The sequence below is a fragment of the Lynx rufus genome, unplaced genomic scaffold (genome assembly GCF_022079265.1).
Source record: "Lynx rufus isolate CCGP_SWC_20201006 ecotype Redwood Valley unplaced genomic scaffold, mLynRuf1.p SCAF_8, whole genome shotgun sequence".
Taxonomy (NCBI): domain Eukaryota; kingdom Metazoa; phylum Chordata; class Mammalia; order Carnivora; family Felidae; genus Lynx; species Lynx rufus.
In genome coordinates, this window is record NW_025814896.1 from 80,480,275 (window position 1) to 80,501,251 (window position 20,977).

General features: G+C 44.1%; 1 protein-coding gene and 1 non-coding gene across 2 annotated transcripts; both read left to right on the forward strand.

The window, feature by feature from the left end:
• Positions 1–3,490: 3,490 nt before the first annotated feature.
• LOC124502977 (ferritin light chain-like) lies at positions 3,491–5,586 on the forward strand. The gene has a single exon (XM_047067666.1). It carries the CDS (start codon positions 5,177–5,179, stop codon positions 5,528–5,530), a length of 354 nt encoding a protein of 117 aa, XP_046923622.1. The 5' UTR covers positions 3,491–5,176; the 3' UTR covers positions 5,531–5,586.
• A 14,975-nt stretch (positions 5,587–20,561) lies between these two features.
• Positions 20,562–20,668, forward strand: LOC124504426 (U6 spliceosomal RNA). Its single transcript, XR_006960408.1, has one exon. It is a non-coding gene; the product is annotated as a U6 spliceosomal RNA (small nuclear RNA).
• The last annotated feature ends 309 nt before the right edge of the window (positions 20,669–20,977 follow it).

The window sequence follows — 20,977 nt, forward strand, 5'->3', positions numbered from 1 at the left end:
TTACATTTTCCCAAAAGAGACCATTTTTTTTTCCACCCAGAAACTATTAATGGCAATATTGACCTATAAGTTTTTCTCTGTCTCAAGGGGTCCTCTGTCTTTGCGTTTAAAATTCTTAAAAGTGTTGGGGCGCCTGGGTGGCTCAGTCGGTTGAGCATCCGACTTTGGCTCAGGTCATGATCTCGTGGTTGACGATCTCGAGCCCCATGTTGGGCTCTGTGCTGACAGCTCAGAGTCCGGAGCCTGCTTCAGATTCTGTCTCTCTCTCTCTCTGCCCCTCCCCCACTCATGCTCTGTTTCTATCTCAAAAATAAAATAAACATTAAAAATTTTTTTTTTAATTCTTAAAATTACTGGGGTGCCTTGGTGGCTCAGTCAGTTAAGCATCTGACTCTTGATTTTGGCTCAGGTCATAGTCTCGTGGTTCATGGGATCGAGCACCATGTTGGGTTCTGTGCTGACAGTGCAGGGCCTGCTTGGCATTCTCTCTCTCTTCTCCCTCTCATTCTCTGTTCCTCCCTTGCTGTCTCTGTCTCTCTTTAGGTACATAAACAAACTTGAAGAAAATGTAAAAAATTCTTAAAAGTGCTTTCCCATTTAGAGTCTTGAAAGAGGAGTATCAGTATTTATTTATGCTTCCATTTGTGGTGAGTAGAGAGAATTTAGGACAAAAGCAGCAACTTTTTAATTTTTTTGAGTATAGTTGTTACACAATGTTAGGTTCGTTTCAGGTGTAACTTAGTGATTAAATTTCTCCTTACATTACGTTCTGCTCACCCTGAGTGTAGCTTCCATCTACCACCATGCAACACTATTACAATAGCATCCACTATATTCCCCGTGCTGTACTTTTATCTCCAGGAATTTTATTCATTCCATAATTGGAAGCCTGTATCTCCCACTCCCCTTCCCTCATCTTGTTTCTCTTCCCACCCCCTTTCCTCTGGCAACCATCAGTTTGTTCTCTGTGTTCATGGTCTATTTCTGCTTTTCGTTTATTCATTTTTTAGATTCTACGTCTAAGTAAAATCACATGGTATTTGTTTTTCTTTGACTCATTTCACTTACCGTTATACTCTCTAGGTCCATCTATGTTGTCACAAATGGCAAGATCTCATTGTGTTTTATGGCTGAGTAATATTCCACTATGTGTATATACCACATCTTCTTTATCCATTAATCTATGCATGGCCCCTTGAGTTGCTTCCATATCTTAACTGTTGTGCAGTAAGCATAGGGGTGTGTAGATATTTTTGAATTCGTGTTTTTATTTTCTGTAGGTAAATATCAGTAGTGGAATTATATGGATCATACGGTATTTGTATTTGTAATTTTTTGAGGAATCTCATATACATGTATGCATGTACCAATTTGCATTCCCATCAATGATGCATGAAGATTCCTTTTTCTCTGCATCCTTGTCAACACTTGTTATTGTCATTTTGATTCTAGCCAATGAAGTGATACCTCATTCTGGTTTTGGTTTGCATTTCCCTAATGATGACACTGAGATACTGAGCATCTTTTCATGTGTCTTTTGGCCATCTGTGGGTCTTCCTTGGAAAAATGTCCATTCGTGTTCTCTGCCCATTTTTAATTGGATTATTTTTTTGGTGTTACAGAAGTTCTCTCTCTCTCTATATATATATATTTTTTAATTTTTTTTAATGTTTATTTTTGAGACCGAGAGAGACAGAGCATGAACAGAGAAGGGTAGAGAAAGAGAGAGGGAGACACAGAATCCGAAGCAGGCTCCAGGCTCTGAGCTGTCAGCATGGAGCCCGATGTGGGGCTTGAACTCACAAGCTGTGAGATCATGACCTGAGCCGAAGTCGGACACCCAACTGACTGAGCCACCCAGGCGCCCCTCTCTCTCTATTTTGGATTCTAACCGTTTTCTGGTTATATCATGTGCAAATGTTTTCTCTTATTCAGTAGGTTGCCTTTTTTTGTTTTGTTGATGGTTTCTTTTGCTTCTTATTTTGGTGTAGCCTCTATAGTTAGTTTTTGATTTGTTTCGCTTGCCTGAAGAGACATATTAGAAAAATGTTGCTACGGCAGATGTCAAAGAAATTATCTATATTTTCTTCTGGGAGTTTTATGGTTTCAGATCTCACATTTAGGTCTGTAATCCATTTTGAGTTTAATTTTTGTGTGTGTGGTGTAAGAAAGTGGTCCAGTTTCAGTCTTTTACATGTAGCTGTCCAGTTTTCCCAACACCATTTATTGAAGAGACTTATCCTTTCTCCATTGTATATTCTTGTCTCTAAAGCAGCATCTTAAAGACTGTATTATCCTACCCCATGTCTATTTGGGGGTTTGTGTCCTTTTTTTAGCAACAGGATATACTGGGTTTTAAACCTTTACATGTTGCCTTTGGCTCTATCATGGCACCAACCGATCTTTGAGTTCACGAAACCCTCCCTTGGTGCCTACGAGATGGATTCTCCCCTGAACCTCCACCTCATGGATGTAAGCATCACCATCTAATTCACTCTTTGAGAACTACTCACCTGAGCTCTAGCAGAAATGTGTTTGGACCTTTTTCACGGCTACTCCCAAGTCATGTCGATTCTAAGTTTGAAGTTCAAGGCTGAATGAACATTGCCAGGGTTTAAATTTCAACGAACCCAAGCAGGCGTTAAAAGGGAAAGGATGAAGGAGACATCCCTGGCCCTGGTTTCCTTTTCTTTAGTTGGTCAAGGGAGAATGGAACAGAAGGGCAGGAAGGGAATACTCTGAGTCACTTGGAAATTGAATCCAGAATTAAAGCGCCTTCCCCTTCCCCCCAGGTATGACCATCTGCTTTGCTACTCCTGATTGACAGTGGTCTGGAATATTTGGTGTTCCGGGTTGTCTTGGTCCCCTCAGATGCAGAAAGAGAAAAGATGCATTTATTAAGGCAAAGGATGACTTATTTTCACTTCCAAGAAAGCTGAAATGAATAAAGCCTTTACTTGGGCCAAATTTAGTGTGATTTGCCTTCTTAATGAAAAATGTCAGATGAAGTAAAAATTCTTGTGTAGAACAGTTGAAAACAAATACTTCATGAGCTGGGCTGTGGGAATTACTGGATAAATTTTCCTTGATGTTAATTGTATATTGGATATACGTTTTATTTTTATTTTTTTAAATGTTTATTTCTGAGAGGGAGAGACAGTGCAAGTAGGGAAGGGGCAGAAGGAGAGGGAGACAGATTCTGAGGCAGGCTCCAGGCTCTGAGCTGTCAGCACAGAGCCTGATGTGAGGCTCGAACTCAGAAACCATGAGATCGTGACCTGAGCTGAAGTCGGATGCTTAACCGACTGAGCCACCCAGGCACCCGTTTTATTTTTTTTAATATTTATTTATTTTGAGAGAGACCGCACGAGCTGGGGGATGGGCAGAGGGAGAGGGAGAGAGAGGGAGAATACCAGGCAGGTTCCGTGCTGTCAGTGCAGAGCCCGACGTGGGGCTCAATCTCACAAACCATGAGATCATGACCTCAGCTGAAATCCAGAGTCAGATGCTTAAATTGGTTATATGCTTTAAATGCTAGGAACATCTGCCACATAATCTTGAAGCTGAACTTCACCTTGTTAGAGTTAACAGTAAATCTGAAAAGTTAAAGTATTTGTCCTGATTCACTTAGGTCTCAAAGTAATACTTTGAAAAGGTAGAGGCCAAGAAACAGGCATTTTAATACTTAAGGAGCCAAAAAATCTTGTCACATTGTATATAAAGTGTATTTGTTAATTTTAACCTGTAATATTTTATTTACCACTAAAATCCATTCAATATGATTTATGTCAGTTGTATGATATGCCTCAATGGCAGAGATATTAAAGTGTAAACTATTACTCCTTAGAATAATTGAAATGCAACATTAGCGTGTGTATTCCATGCATATATAGAAAGTTTTAAAACACTTAAATTGAAAAGTGGAATCCTACTTAGGTGTATTTCCTTCTTTTCCATCACTCTCTGTGGTTAGCAATTTCCACCCAAGCAACCGTGATGGCTTTTGAGCTCTGGTAGTTGCTTTCTTCCTGCCTAGTGTGCATTGTGAAAGGGGAGGTATATTGATTGTGCCGAGGCAACAAAAGTAGAGTTTTTAATTTGATTGTAATCCAAGGGCTTATTTCTAAGAGGCCTGGCAGTTGAACAAAGGTGCTTGCAGTTTCCTGACAGCTGTCCCGCATCAGGGGAATGTTCTCGTCCTACTTTAGCAGTAAGCCTTGGGAAGAACTTACATCCCAGCAAGGGCTTCACGGTGCCCTGGAGACCTACTGTCCTGGAACACGCCTTTTCCTGGCCTGTCTTCAACTAAACTCTCTCCTGGCTCGTCATCAAGTCCTTCCCCAGATTGGCTTTCTTAACCTTTCTTTGAAATGTCATCAGTAACCCTGATCCTGGCACCAACTTTATCACTTCTTCTTTAACTATCAGAAGAGTACAAAATGAAAACATATCCTGCCCTTGGTTTGGGTTCTTCCAGAAATAGACCTCTAGAGAAGGATTCAGTGCACAATTAGTTTCTTGGGTACATGTTCTGTGAGAAGGTGATGTTGGGAAGAAAGGCAGCCAATAAGGAGTGTGTGTTAAGCCAACTGCCAGCATGGATCTGGAGCTCAATCCCATGGGACATCTGTGGAGAAGAACAGTGTGGAAAGTATGCCCCAGGATGATCCCTCTTAAGGCCTGAGGGGGCTGGGCTCTTGTTTACAACAGCTTTGTTGACGTATAATTTTCCCACCAGGATAGTGGCCCATTCTAAGTGTGTGGTGATTTTTGGCCGATTAGAGTGTGCTGTAACTTGCACTGCAATCCACTACAAAAATAATTTGGTTTCCTGCAGTATGCCCCACGGATCTGTCTCTTGCTTCAACAGTGTCTGGATGGAACGGATGCAGAGACACCCCTTCTACCAGCCTCCCGACCACCTTCCAACCTTTTTTCCAGTCACAACCTTTGGAGCCATCTTCTCGGCCATCCTTTGCCTCTGGGACTGGCCAACACCCTATTTTGAGCTTAGCTCCTTCTTACCCATCAACCGTGAGCTCCCCGGATTCCTCAGAATTATTTCACCGAGGTGGAGGGGGCTGTCAACCTCCTGGTCAACACGCATCTGCAGACCTCCTACACCTACCTCTCTCTGGGCTTCTATTTTGACCATGACAATGGGAATCTGGAGGGCATGGGTCACTTACTTCCACGTGTTGGCAAGGGTGCAAGGGTGTGGAGTGTCCCTGGAAGTTGCAAAGTCAACCAGGCAGCCACACCCTCTTCCGGGACCAGGACCAGGCAGAAGCTGTTCCAGGATGAGAGTAATAAAACCCTGGATGCCACAGACACCGCCCCGGTTCTGGTGAAGAATCTGAACCGGGCCCGTTTGGCTCTGCGTGCCCTGGGTTCTGCCTGTGCGGGCCCCCATCTCTGTGACTCCCTGGAGGACCAGGATGAGAAGGGGATCAAGAAGACGGGTGACCACCTGACTCACACCTGCAGGCGGGATGGCCCCCAGGCTGGGCTGGGCGAGTATTTCTTCTAAAGGCTCGCCCTCAAGGGGCATCTGGGTGGTTCAGTCAGTTAAGTGTCCGACTTCGGTTCAGGTCATGATCTCAGGTCATGATCTCATGGTTCCTGAGTTCCAGCCCTGTGTCAGGCTCTGTGCTGATGGCTCAGAGCCTGGAGCTTGCTTCAGATTCTATGTCTTCCTCTCTCTCTGCCCCTCCCCCGCTCACCCTCTGTCTCTATTCATCTGTCTCTCTCTCTCTCTCTCTCAAAAATAAATAAATATTAAAAAAATAAAAAATAAAAATAAATAAAGTCTCGTCCTCAAGCATGACTAGAAGCCTCTGAAGCCCGGCAGCCTTTGAGGGGCCTCTCTGGCATGCAACCCCCCGGACCAGGGCTTGTGCCCAAGCCTCTCCCTGCAGCCACCAGGCAGCTTTTTAACCACCCTGGAGCCCTGTCCCAAGCCGTGGACCAAATGGAAACAAAGCTGTTTGCAGCGTGCCGTGCGTGCACATACACACAGGTTTCTAGTCTTAATCATTCTTTTACTTAGCCCTCTATAGAACTTTTTTATTTTGGTCATCCTTTTTCTTTTTTAATTTTCAAAAAGCTATATCTTGTTTATTACTCTGCTTTCCATTGCAGCCTGTTCTTTGTGGATGCAGTGACTTAGAAGAGTTAGTCCTGTTTTATTTTGATAATTCTTAGTGAAGTATCTCAGGCCTTAGTTAGCTGGTTTTCACTTTAATTTTCATGGAAGAGAATACGAAGTGATCCTTGGCCATTTCTGTGAATGAATGCGCTGAACTGACTTGTGTCACTTCCTGGGAACTGTTTCTTTTCAGGGCCATTCATCCCAAAGACCACTTCCTTGCATGGGGAGGCTGAGTGAGGGTGTGTATGAGTAGTGTCCTGGTAGAGGCTGATACCCTTTCAGGGACTGAGCAGGTGGGAGACAGGTAGGCTGGAGACCAGATGCTGGAGCTGCCTTTCCTCCTTTTTGCTTTGGGTCTATTTCATCGTGTACCACTCAGCTTCTCCTGCCAACCAGAACATTGTATCTCTGTCTAGGAAACATTTCTTAGCGTATAAGCATCTGAGCTCATGCTCACCCAACTGTGTGTGTGTGTGTGTGTGTGTGTGTGTGTGTGTGTGTGTGTGTGTGTTTGGATGGGTTGGGCCAGCTATGATGCAGCCAGCCCCGCAGTAAATCATCCCCACTGCCTCCTGCAAGCTGGGAGACTTTGTGGAGCTCCCCTGTGAATGCTAGCCCCATATCCCTGCAGCTTTCTCTCAACCGTATTCTGGGCTGTGCTTCCCTTCTTTCAGCTTGTCCAGTAATATAATTGCATATATTTCCTATCTTTCAGAAGTGATCTTTCTGTTGATGGTACCATCTTTGTTGCCAACGCCACTTTGGGTTTCTTCATTTTTGTATCCCGTTATTGTCATTTCAAGGTGATTTTAGTAGTAGGAGGAGACAAACACTGCCCACTCTCCTGAATTGGGGTCCCCAGCTCGGTTTCTCATAGCCAGGGAGGTGGCCTTGGGAAGAAGCCTCTGGGTTTGGTTCACAGACAGCCAAGCCTGCCCAGGCAGCACTCCCTCAGCTGCCAAAAATTGCTACGTGGGTGGGAAGTGATCAAGCCGTCCCAGCCTCACTCTGGCCCCACCCCAAGTCTCCTTGGGCAGTAGAGAAATGTTCAACCCTCGCCTCCTTTGAATCAGTAGCCTTCTGGGCTCTTCCTGCTGTTGTTCAAGGGTTCAAGGCACTGAGGTCAGAATTCCTTTTTTTCCACTTGTCCCACCTCATTGCAAAATGTGGCACAGTGATGAAGTGTTAACTAATCATTGGATAATTTGTTTCCAGTCTGTGGGGTGGAGAGAAGAGAATGAAAACAGAGTTTTGCTGGCTCAGCACAAAGACAGCCAACGGGCAGGCTTGCGGGGGCCTAGCAGAAAACCTAACTGGGTGGAGGGAGACCCAGGAGCCAGATGACAGGTGCCAAGGTCCAGCACAGTGACAAGGTGGAAGTCCCGTCTGTTTTGCTCATTGGAAACTTGAGGACCAACCTGCAGTCAGCCAGGAGGCCAGGGCTACAGGTTCTCAGCAACAGCCTCTGATCTGCTGTTACCCTCCAGGTTGGTGAGATAGGAGAAACCCAGAGAAGCACAAAGATAAAGAAGATAAGCAAATGTAGGCAAACCTCAACTGCTTAGATAGCAGTAATGTCACACTGACTTATCCTCTGTGGGATATAAGAAAGGATTGGTAGACACTGAGAGTTGAAGTTGTCAAGCTTAAGGTTGGTGGGAAATACCTTTATTTATTTGATTGTGAAAGCCTCCAAAAGTGAGTCACCGAGGAAGGAATGAAATAGGAGGGGCTGTGATGCACTGTCAAGAAAGCTAAGAACTTTCCCACTTGCTGAGTCCTGCTGGGTTGAAGAACAAGACAGAAGACGCAGAACATCATGGAGAGCCCGCTGGCCCATGAGGCTGTGGGGCAGCATTTCATGGCAGGAGGCAGCCTGACTTGCTCTTCCACCTCCAGAAACTACAGAGGTGCTTATTGAAATGGGTACCAGCCCAGTCCCTGCAAGTGAGGACCTGCTGAACAAAAAGGCATATCCTACATCCTAGGGTATAGTATTCTAGTATCCTAGGATACCACATCATTGTACACAAAAATATTCTCTGCCTTATCCAAAGTTTGGATGTTTTTCCCTGCTGGTAGACCAATCCAGTAAGTTACTCTTCTGAGATGGATTGCTTTGTTTGGAGAAATCTTGCACTTAGAAAACTTTAAATTCAAGGGCACCTGGGTAGCAGCTCAGTCGGTTAAATATCCAACTTTTGATTTCATGGTTTGTGGGTTCAAGTCCCACTTCTCTGTCTCCCTCTCTCTCTCTCTCTCTCTCTTTGCCCCTCCCCTGCTCGTGCTCTCTCCCTCTCTCTCAAAAATAAATAAACAAACTAGGGGCACCTGAGTGGCTCAGTTGGTTAAGCGTCCAACTTCGGCTCAGGTCATGATCTCAGAGTTCACGAGTTCAAGCCCCATGTTGGGCTATGCACTGACAGTTTGTGGGTTCGTGCCTACATCAGGCACTGTGCTGACAGCTCGGAGCCTAGAGCCTGCTTCAGATTCTGTGTTTCCCTCTCTCTCTACCCCTCCCCTGCTTGTGCTCCATCTCTCTCTCTCTCTCTCAAAAATTAAAAAAAATATATTTAAAATAAAAATAAACAAACAAAAAACTGCCCCAAAAACATAAAATTAAAAAATAATTTAAAAATTTTTAATTTTGAATTAATTTTTGACTCACAGAAAAGTTGTAGTTTGGACCCATCTACCCGCACCCAACTTTCCCTGATGTTAACACAGCCACGTTGCAATGATCACAATTGGCACTAGATGAACCAACAACAGGAAATAAATATTCTCTTACCTACACTACAGGTCTTTAATTTTACCATTTTTGCCCTCACTAATGCCCATTTTCTGTTCCAGGATCCTGTTCAAGATCCCACTTGTTCTTGAACTCCTCTAGTCTATTGCAGTTTCTTCATGTTTCTTTGCCTTCTATGACTTTAATACTTTTGAAGAGTATTTTTGAGGAGTTGAATGTGCTTCAATTTAGGTTTGTCTGCTGTGTTCTCGCAATTAGAATGAGGTTGTGTATTTTGGGCAAGAATGCCACAGAAGTGATGTTTTGTCCTTCTCAGTGCATCATAGTGAGGGTTAATAATGTCTGATTCCTGGTCATTTTAATATGTTGACTGGGTTTCTCCTTTGTAAGGTGCTGTCTTTCTCTTTGCAGTTAAGAAATATCTTGGGGGACATTTGTACATTGAAAAGTTTGTACCGGGGCACCTGGGTGGCTCAGTCGGTTCAGCATCCAACACTTGGTTTCAGCTCAGGTCATGATGTCACGGTTCATGGGTTCGAGCCCCGTGTCAGGCTCTGCGCCCGCTTGAGATCTTCTTTCCCTCCCTCTGTCTCTGCCCCTCCCTGGCTCGTGTGTGCTCTCTAAATAAATAAATAAATAAACTTAAAAAAAAATAAATAAAAGCTTGTACATTTAAAATGTACAGATAGGGGCACCTGGGTGGCTTAGCCGGTTGAATGTCTGACCTCAGCTCTGGTCATGACCTCACAGTTAGTGAGTTCAAGCCCCGAGTCAGACTCTCTACTACTGTCTGCTGTCATTGCAGAGTCTGCTTTGGATCCTTTGTCTCCCTCTCTCCCTCTGCCCCTCCCCCATTTGTGCTCTCTCTCTCTCTCTCTCTCTCTCTCTCTCTCTCAAAAATAAATAAACATGTAAAAAATATTTTTTTAAATATCCAGATAATTAAATAAGCTAATGTGTCGGAAGTGCTTGGAGCCTGGCGTGTAGTAAGTGCTCAGTGAATGGTGGCTGTTGGTTTTTTCATCATCATTGTTGCTCCCTCTGTTCCCGTTCTTTCTCTCGTTTTCTTCCTCTGGTTTGGCTCCTTCTGTTCCTTCATTATCCTCTGCATCCCATGCTGATCCACCTCTTGCTGGTCACTTCCTTGCAGTGTGGTTAGCACTCTCATTCAAAATATCTGAAGCTTCCAGAAGGGCACAGAAGGTTGAATGCTCCTCAGCACGTGGGGATCAGTGCAGGGCAACAGCCTACTGTTACTGCAGGTCAGGGGCAGAGCCCCTGTGGAACGGGAGGAAGGGTTCAACTGTCTTTGCAGAATGTGTTTACTTCGAGGTGTCCATGGCTGGGGCGGAAATTCCCCCACATCCCTTGTGGTGGGAGTCTGGACCAGAACCTGAGGACCCACAGTCCCTTTCCTCGTGGTCCTGGAATGGTCCAGAGGTGGAGCTCCTCCCATAAAAGCTGGTGGAGTTTTCTCCAACAAGGGGGTGGTTTGCAGCACTGGGCGACTTTTAGGGGTCACACCGGAGGAGGAGGGTCTGGTCATGGGTAGAGGGAGCAACAAAGTCTCATGTGGGAGAGGCCTGCATTTTCTTCCCACACCGGGCAAGGAGGCCCAAGTTAAAGTAACCTCGTTCCCCCTAGATGAGAGCAGGGGCTCCTCAGCCAGGGTCAGGAGATGTCAGTGTGCTCAAGGATAGCCTGCTATGAATTGCTTTCCAGGAGGTTCCTTGTCCTACTCTAGCACATAGTGCTTTATTTACAGAACGGCTGTTCTTGGCAGCTTTCTTGGCCTTCCAGACTCTTCCTCTATTTTAGAGCATTTGGGCTCTATTTTTACTCAGCGAGGAGAAGTTTCCCATGTTTGAAAACAGCTGCCATGTAGAGGACTGTTGAAACTACTATTTTTGCCTGCCCAAAATGCCTTCCTCCATCCTTCTCCTGGAGATGGGTGGAGCCCCAGGACTGGTGAGCTGGGCATGTGATCAAGCAGGGCCTGTTGGAATCCTCTGGGGCTGGGAGAGGGGAGCTGTTTTTCTCGGGGTTGCTAAATGGGGTTACCCCACCAGCTCCCTGACTATCTGCAGAAAGTTTCCCATTGGCAAAAGACAACACCCATGGAAACAGAAAAATGGGAGTGAAGAGAGCAAAGGTGACTCAGGACAGTATGGAGCCCTGGATCCACTGCCATCCCATCCTCACCACCCTTGGAGCCAGTACATTCCCATTTTTGCTCAGGCTTGCTGGAGTTGGGTGTCTTGGGCCTGGCTGATATCATGAAAGCCTCACTCCTTTCCTGAGTTTTAGGTTGAGGCCACTGCGAGTGCCTCTAGATTCCTACCCTGAGGCACTGGTTGGCAGCTGGGGATGGGAGTTGTCTTAGGACAAAGAATTTGGGTGGAGAAACTTAGGAAGCTGGGTAGGCCTTCCTTTCTCCCAGGGTCTATTCAGTGCAGGTCTGGAGATCCCTGGGCAAGACAGTTTACAGCTTCTCTTTCAGGGTTGGGTCAATAGGCTCTGTTCCTGTGTTTGCCTTGAAGAGCCAACAAAACCAAAAGGTAGAGGTGTGTGTGTGTGTGTGTGTGTGTGTGTGTGTGTGTGTGTATTTGCATGTGCAAAAAAATCCAGCTCCTTGGGAGAAGATGCTGGTGGGGTGGGAAAAGATGGGGCAGGGGGAGGTGTTTAGGTGCCCATACAACCCAAGTGTAGGGGGTGGGTCCACTCTGTGGGGTCATATGGTCAAGGGAGGAAGAACCTGGGTCCAGACCCTGACTCCGCCATAGTGGGGTAGTAAGTAACCTGGCCCAGCTTCGAGGGGGACAGTGGATGGATGCTCATTAGAAAGTTCTGTGTGGCAAGCTTCCCCGGACTTTCCTGGGCCTGAGCAAGCTGAGCCCCAGCAGCACAGCTGCAGAGGTTGGAACAGCCAAAGGACAATTCCCTGCTTTTATGGTCACGTGATCATTCTTTCAAAAATGCACTTGGTGGGGTGCCTAGGTGATTCAGTTGGTTAAGCATCTGACTTCAGCTCAGAACATGACCTCGTGTTTCGTGGGTTCGAGGCTCGCATTGGGCTCTGTGCTGACAGCTCAGAGCCTGGAGCCTGCTTCAGATTTTGTGTCTCCCTCTCTCTCTGCCCCTCCCCTGCTCATGCTGTCTCTCTCTCTCTCTCTCTCTCTCTCTATCAAAAATAAATAAACATTAAAAAAAATTTTTTTAAATGCACCTGGAGTTGGTGGACGTGGGAAGGTGAGACCTCCATGCCTCTTGGGGGTCCGGCTGTGTGTCAAGCTCTCAGCTGCAGAGAGGGAAGTTCTGTGAGCCTGCACACTGTGCTCTGCCCATCCTAATCCTGGTTTCTTTACCCATCAGGAAAGTGAGGCTTAAGAAGTATGTCAGCCCAAGTTCACACAACTAGCAAGTGTGAAACCAGTATTTATACTTGGCCCTCCGACTCCAAAGCCCAGGAGCTTTATCCTGCTGTGGGACTCTCTTCCTAGGCCTTCCAGAAAAGAATTTGGGAGACTATTGTGATCCAATAAAGTGGCACTGGTGCTGTGGCATTTCTGCTAGTCCTTAGCCATGAACTTTGGCCTTTGACTCTGCTGTCCAGGGATTTTTGCCTCCATCGCTGCTTCGCTCAGGTTTTATCATCACAGAGTCATCACCACGTCCCATCCCGGTGACTCACTATTCAAAGCCTGGTGTTCTACTCACAGACTTACCTTGTTTGTCGAAGGTTTGTGGTCACTGAGAAGTGTTATTAGGTGAGACCTATAGAGCATGTGATCTTTTAATTTCAAATAGGCAGTGAAAGGTAAAGCAGAATAGTGATTGCCTAGGGGTTGGAGGTGCTGGTGGAGGGAAATGGGACATGCCTACTAAGGAATGTGGGATTTCTTTGGGGGATGATGAAAATGATCTAAAATTCATTGTGATAATCATTGCACAACTCTGTGGATACAATAAAAACCATTGACTTCTACACTTTAAATAGGCAAATTGTATGGTGTGTGAGTTATATCTCAAGAAAGTTGTTAAAAAAATAAAATTTCACTGGGGCATCTGGGTGACTTAGTTAAGCATCTGAGTCTTGATTTTGGCTCAGGTCATGGTCTCACGGTTTGTGAGATTGAGCCCTGTGTCAGGCTCTGGGCTGGTAGCACAGAACCTGCTTGAGATGCACTCACTCTCTCTCTTTCTGCCCCTCCCCCCTCAAAATAAATGAATATTAAAAAAAAAAAAAGGAGAGAAAGAAAGAGGAAAAGTTAGAGTGGCCCTCAAAAGGTCTCCAGAGAGGGGAGAAAGAAAAAGCAGGCAAGTGTTTGTTTCACATGGTTGCTAACTCTTTATTATGTCCTTTCTGTGTATCATATCCCAACCTTTTACTGGACCACCTGCCTATGCAAAGATAACCTGAAGATAGCTAAACACCCTGCCACAGGTGCTGGCCTTTTACCTAAAGGACTCCCCGAATCACTTCTTGTCCAACTCCAGTTGCCTCTGTTCTTGACTTTGGTATCTGTCCCAGTTCTGCATTTAATGATTCATTTTGAAACCTGAATCTTAGCATGAGCCATTTAGACTGGAGTCTGGCATTCCATCGCCACCACTTCCTATGGCCACAGTGTGTGAGAGGCATTTCTACTTCCTGCTGTACGCTGTAGGCCAACCAGCCAGGTTGTGTCCTGCTTGTTGTCTCTTCCGGTGGAAGGAGACTAAAAATTATTCTAGAGACTGGCTTGCTTCTTGACGCCTCCAAGTGTCTAAACTTAGTGACTTGCTTGAAATCAATAGACTACAGCAGAGATAATAAGATGTCACTTCCATGATTTAATTCTAAATGATTGTGACTCCTGTCTTGTTAGTAAACTCTCTCTTCCTAGTTTTAATGAAGCAAGCTGCCATGTTGGACAGGCCTATGTGGCAAGGAACTGAGGGTGGCCTCTAGCCATCTGCCAACTAGGAAATGAGGCCTTTAGTCTAACAGTCCTCAAGGCAGTGAATCCTACTAACAACCACATGAATGAGCTTAGAAGCCATTCTTTCCCCAGTTGAGTCTTCAGATGAGACTGTAGACCCTAGGCCAACACCTTGACTGCAGCCTTGTGAGAGACCATGAAGCAGAGGATTCAACTGAGCTGCGCCTAGATTCCTGACCCTCAGAAACTGAGATAATAAATGTATGTGGTTTGAAGGCACTAAATTTTGATATAATTTGTTACTCAACACGAAATAACTAATATAGTGTGTATGTGGTTTTTGTTTTATGCTCTCCACCAAGAGATGAATGTACAATGAAACTAGAGAAACTTACATTTCTGGGCCCCTCACTTGCATAAGCCCCTTGCATGGCCCTGGGAGAGTCCCTAGCAATGTGTTCATGTAGTCATATGTTTTTATAAAATTTACAGAAAACATTTTAACTGTAATTAGGGCAGGGTCTTCTTACTGCTTCAGCTCTCCCTCCCTCATACTTCCTCTTTTTTTTTTAATGTTTATTTATTTTTGAGAGAGAGAGACAGAATACGAGCAGGGGAGGGGCAGAGAGAGGGAGGGAGACACAGAATCCGAAGCAGGCCCCAGGCTCTGAGCTGTCAGCACAGACCCCAGCACAGGGCTCGAACCTACAAACCGTGAGATCATGACCTAAGCCAAAGTCGGCCATTTAACTGACTGAGACACCGAGGCGCTCCCATCATACTTCCTCTTGAGTCTGCTGGTGTGGGAATGATTGGGGTATTTTGAGGATATGACTAAGGGGAAGTTGACTTGGAGATACAGTTAGTGGGATTTTGGGGATATATTCATATTGCTAGCTAGTCGTTTTTGTGGAAAGTCATGTTGTTGCCAGGCTGGTACTTGGCAGAGTTAGGATTCAACCTAGGGTTCATCTTATGAACTTAACACAAGTCTGGGTTATACTTAATCTATATACTTATACTAATCTTATACTTACAATTATACTGGATTCTTACACTTAAAGGCATGAGAGTCTGTCCTCAGATATTTGCTTTGTTTGACACTCTTTCCCACCTTTCTGCCTGGTCTGTTACCCTAGTCTTATCACCTATTGCCACCATCCATGTACCCTTTGCTTCATCCATTGAACTCTTGTCTTTGCTAGGCGTGCTTGTGCTCATACTTCTCTCCAGCCCGAAATGGCATCTCCCAAGCACATCTATGTAGATTCTTTCTAAGTTTTTGCTGTCTTGATATAAAACATTGACATACGCCACTATGAGAATATTGGTGGCAAACTGGATAATGAGTGTTGTCAATTCAAAGAATAAGATGACACACTGAACAAGAAAACTTGAAAGTCCCTGAAATTATATATAGCTCCTGTACAAAATGAACTTGATAGTTTTCTCCAAATTTGGGAAAAATTCAACAATACATGACATTACAAATAATGAATTGTGAAGCTGAGCTGGAGAAGTTGAAAGTGAATTTTCTAAACTGTTGATGAAAAGCAAGTTTGTTTTTGTTTTTTTTTAAGTTCATTTATTTATTTTTGAGAGAGAGACAGTGTGAGTAGGGGAGGGGCAGAGAAAGAGAGAAAGAGAGAGAGAGAAAATCCCAAGCAGGCTCTGCACTGTCACCACAAGCCCAGTGCAGGTCCCAAACTCACGAAACCATGAGATCATAACCTGAACCAAAACCCATAGTCCCAACACTTAACTGACTGAGCCACTCAGGCACCGTGAAAAGCAAGCTTTGATCAAACATGGTAGAGGAAAGACTAAATTATCCTTTTTTTTTCCTATAAAAAAGTATTTCACAAATTTATTGTTATACAGAGTAGCAACCAGACAGTGTGTGGACCAAAAAATGTGGGGAAAAAGTGTTATAGAGATATGTCAGACAGTTTATGAAAATATGTAATTTTTCTGGGTTTTATGATTCTTGTATTTCTAAAGTTTACATGTTTTTTTTTAATTTTTTAACGTTTATTTATTTTTGAGAGAGAGACACACAAAGCATGAGCAGAGGAAGGTCAGAGAAAGAGAGAGAGACAGAATCTGAAGCAGGCTCCAGGCTCTGAGATGTCAGCACAGAGCCTGACACAGGGCTCGAACTCATGAACCATGAGATCATGACCTGAGCTGAAACTGGATGCTTAACCGACTGAGCCACCCAGGCGCCCCTATATAGTTTTTAATTTGTTGTGATTTTCTTCCTTATTTTAAGGAAACTAATCTTGTGTGAAGTTGGAGTTTTACGTTCTTTGGTGTAAGAGGGACACAAAATTGCATAAGCTTCAGGGTTCACCAAGCCTGGATGTATTCCACTTCTTATCAAGTAGGGAAAAAAATTCCTTGATATAGAGATCAGAAAATTCCTTCTTCTTACTATTCTTTTTTTTTTTAACTTTTTTTTTAAAGTTTATTTATTTATTTAGAAAGAAAAGAACAATGCAAGGGGGAAAGGGGCAGAGAGAGGGGAAGAGAGAATCCCAAGCAGGCTCTGCACTGCCTTCACAGAGCCCAACATGGGGCTCGAACTCACGAACCATGAGATCATGACCTGAGCTGAAATCAAGAGTCGATGCTTAACTGACTGAGCCACCCAGTGCCCCCTTCCTACTTTTCCACCTCTGAGTCCAGCTGTATCTTACATAGCCTTAATAGGGCTCAAAAATTTTTATCTGAATTTGATTCAACTAAAAATGTTTTGGTTTTGAGGAGAGAAGGCAGAAGAAAACATGATCAAAAATATCTTCTGTCTGAAGGGTAGGTGGATGGAGGGGAAAGTAGAAAATCCTGTGTAAATTGAGAAGGTTCCCAGAATTAGAACCTCAGGTGGAAGTTCTGTTCACAGACACTTCAGTTATTTGAGAGAAAACGCTAATAGTTGACCATATATCAAGGACCCTGCCTGGGCAGGCAGGTAGATTTCATGACATCTGAAGTGTCCTCTTTCAACACCTGGGTGGTGACAGTAGCAGTTCAGGCCCAACTAGAGGAGCTGTACCTAGAGACTGGACTTGGCATTGGGGCAGGGTAGAGACTGGGGGACAGACTCTAGGGTAAATCTAGCCCAGCAGGCAGATCCCTGGCCCTTAAATAGTGTCAGAGAGATCTTGTAAGGAGTGGCTTCTCCACACTTCCCTGCTGGGCAGGTCACTATGACCGCTGTGAGGCTCAGGCAAAACAGAAGGCTGGCCTGAAGAAGGGGATAGCGCTGAAGGAGCAAAGTGCAATGCCAGACTCTGGGGGAACCAGATGGAATCCTGTGGTTCAAGAGCAGCTTCCGGGCCTGACTTGTGGTCTTGTTGACAATACAAGTCCCGCTGGCACTTAGGCTTTCTGGTTATTTGCCTCCCGTCAGGGGTATGACCGAGTGACCGCAGCCAAATATTTAATAATATCTCATTAAACATAGCTCGGCATTCTGAAATTTCAGTTATTTACTGGTTGCTCTGCATGGCAGTTCTCTCTTCCTTAACATAAGGGCAGCTTCTTGAGGCCATCAGAAACAATAGGCTTAAGAGGAAGGCGATGTCCTTCATCTGATCTTTGTCAGTATGCTGGCTCTCATGCTTCTTGCTCCTTACGCTAGCTGAGAAATACTAATAGGAAGCTCTTGAGCAAGGCTTGGGGCCCCAACCATTTCTGACTCTCAGTCCCAATGTGGATGGCAGATCACAGTCTGAGAAAGCCTCTCTTATACCAGGGCTGTATTCCTTGGCGTCTCAAAAGATAATTAACTGTTTAAACAAAAACAATAATGATGTATTAGGAGGTTTATAATATAAGTAAAAGTAAAATGCATGAAAACAACAGCATAAAGACTTGGAGGGGAGAAATGGAAGAATGCTACTGTATGATTCTTATATGATATGTGAAATGGTATAATATCACTTCATGGTAGATTGTGATAAGATATATGCAATAAACCCAGGGTGCCTGGGTGGTGGCTCAGTTGGTTAAGTATCCAACTTCGGCTCAGGTCATGGATCTCACAGTTTTTGAGTTCAAGTCCTGCGTCGGGCTCTGCGCTGACAGCTCAGAGCCTGGACCTGCTTCAGATTCTGTGTCTCCCTCTCTCTCTTCCCCTCCCCTGCTCATGCTCTGTCTCTCTCACTCTCAAAAATAAATAGTTAGAAAAAAAATTAATTAACAAAGAGAGATGTTAAGGGAGACAAGACTTTGAGATCTTAGGCCCTGTGCTATAAACCACACCTGCCTGAGCAAAATTAGTCCCAGTGCTACCCAAGACCCTGCACAGGGTGGATCCTGAAAAGTACATTGCTTGTCCCTGGGGACTTGGGAGGGGGCTTATGGTTAGTTTGAGATAAGTGGAGATTGGTGGATTGTTCCTCAAACTTTATTGCTAAGAGGTTTAAGGTATCTAGAAATTCTAGGAATCAAAAAAGTGGAATTCTAGGAATCAAGAAATCTTTTGTTTTTTTTTTTAATTTTTTTTTCAACGTTTTTTCATTTATTTTTGGGACAGAGAGAGACAGAGCATGAACGGGGGAGGGGCAGAGAGAGAGGGAGACACAGAATTGGAAACAGGCTCCAGGCTCCGAGCCATCAGCCCAGAGCCCGACGCGGGGCTCGAACTCACGGACCGCGAGATCGTGACCTGGCTGAAGTCGGACGCTCAACCGACTGCGCCACCCAGGCGCCCCTCAAGAAATCTTTTGGATAGTGTGTTCATTCCACTGAAGAGGTCCACTCTAATGTGGCCAAATTCTGACCCATTGATAACATATCAAGGCCAGCAGGTGACAGAATTGCTGTATAGCTGGCACTGACTCATTTTTGGTGATATTCCATAGACAGCTACCCTCCACTCCTGGCCAAAGAAGACAGTCTTTGCCTGTTAAAATGTGAAAGGATCTGGTGCCAACATGTTCCCTTTTGTTCTCTCTCGAAGCTGCCAGTGATGTGGGTGGCTCTTACCTCTGTGTCCACTACTTCTATGCCCACACTGCTCTCTCAAAGAAGTTTTATGTGTACACACTGGTGTAAGAGCATTTTGTGTGCTACATCAAACTACATCACCATGAGGTCATACTTTAACTTTCATATGCAGATGAGTTTAAGCTACCCCTCACATGTTCCCCAGGTGTTTTTGGGAATGCCCAGGGTTGCTTTGGAACCAGTCTATTCACATTCTCCTATTCAGTGAAGGAGTTTCTGTGGATGGTGCCCTCATGACAACAGTGAGGACTACATACAGACTATCTTGGGGTGCCCCTTCCACTCATCTCCACCAGAATGAGCAACAGTTCCATGTGCAGAGAATTTTTTAAACCATGGTCAGGCAATACACACACACACACACACACATTCCAAAACAAAACAAAACAAAACAAAACAAAACAAAATAGGATTTCTCATAAGAGAACAAGCTCTGAAGAGATATGACTATGCAAAAGCGTAGACATCCTCTTACATTATAATAAGCAATTTAGCTCAAACATTTCCTGATTAAAATTTACATAACATTAATGAACTAGGCAAGTGGTTTCCTGAAAACTAAGGAAGATTCTGAGTCTTCACTTATTGCAAAACAGAAAACTGTTCCCAGCTTTGAAATGATAGTTTATAAGTTTTTGTTTTTCTGCCTTCTACCCAGCTCTGGGTAGCCTCCTCCAGCAGTCTCTCAAAGAAGGCATCTCCTCCCAAGCACTTAGTATGGGTCTGGGAACTCAGCCTGAACCATCAGCAGAAACCTTGTTACTCCTCAGCACCTGCTGTAGGTATTCCTACTGCCATCTCCTAGGGCTGCAAGGTCTCTATTATTCCAGAATAATCCATGAAAGGAAGTGCCTCGGTGAGATCTGCGTGCTTGTGCTCAACTTTAGTTTGTAGCGCCTAGGTAGAACGCATCCATCTGCTGGGTGTGGCCTGTGCTAGGATCTGAGAGCTACAGAAATGAACAAGGTAGAACAGGGTGTCATTCCACAAGTTATTTGCTCACTGCAAAGGGAAATATCTGCTGATCAGCACTTTAACCATGCAGTCCAACTTAGTTACTAAGAGTGGGATGCCTGATGTGTGCATTCTGATGAGATGCTCTATGACATAGAAAGCATCACCTGTGAAATAACTTTACCAAAAAGTTTTAACCTAAACCATCCAACTTCGGTATTTAATAGGAAACACAGGTGGTAGAAGAAAACATTAAACTGCATCACACACACACACACAAACACAATCAGACAGTGGAACATTCTGTAAGACATATGGCCTGCATTTTTCTTTTTTTTTTTTTTTTTAATTTTTTTTTTCAACGTTTATTTATTTTTGGGACAGAGAGAGACAGAGCATGAACGGGGGAGGGGCAGAGAGAGAGGGAGACACAGAATCTGAAACAGGCTCCAGGCTCCGAGCCATCAGCCCAGAGCCTGACGCGGGGCTCGAACTCACGGACAGCGAGATCGTGACCTGGCTGAAGTCGGACGCTTAACCGACTGCGCCACCCAGGCGCCCCAGGCCTGCATTTTTCAAAAAGTCAGTATAATAAATAATAAAAATAATTGAGGGATTGTTTTACATTAAAAGAAGCCAAAGAGAAATAACCTAATACAATGTATAAACCTTGATTAGATCCTAGTTGAATAAAACAACACAAAATCTAGTTGTAAAAGACATTTTGGGGATAGTTTGGGGAAATTAGAATTAGAATTAGGTAATGTTAGTGCTTGCTTTGGTAGGACAGGTACTAAAATTGGAATGATACAGGGAAGATTATCATGGCCTCTGTGCAAGGATGACATACAAATTCATGAAGTGTTCCATACTAAAAAAAAAGAATTATAATGTTAGGAAATTATTTTTATTATTGGTAATCTTATTATGGTTATGTAGGTGAATGTCCTTATTTTTAGGAGATGCATGCTGAAATAATTAGTAGTGAAGTGTCTGGATGTATAACTTATTTTCAGATTGTTCAGAAAAAAAGGCAAAAATGTTAACAACTAATGAATATAAATGAAATTCATTCTATCATCCATTTCAACTTTTTGATTCAATAGTTTGACAATTTTCTTAATCAAGCTGAAGAAAAGAAGAAATAGAACATTAACCCCACCAAGTTTTCTTTCATTCCTTATG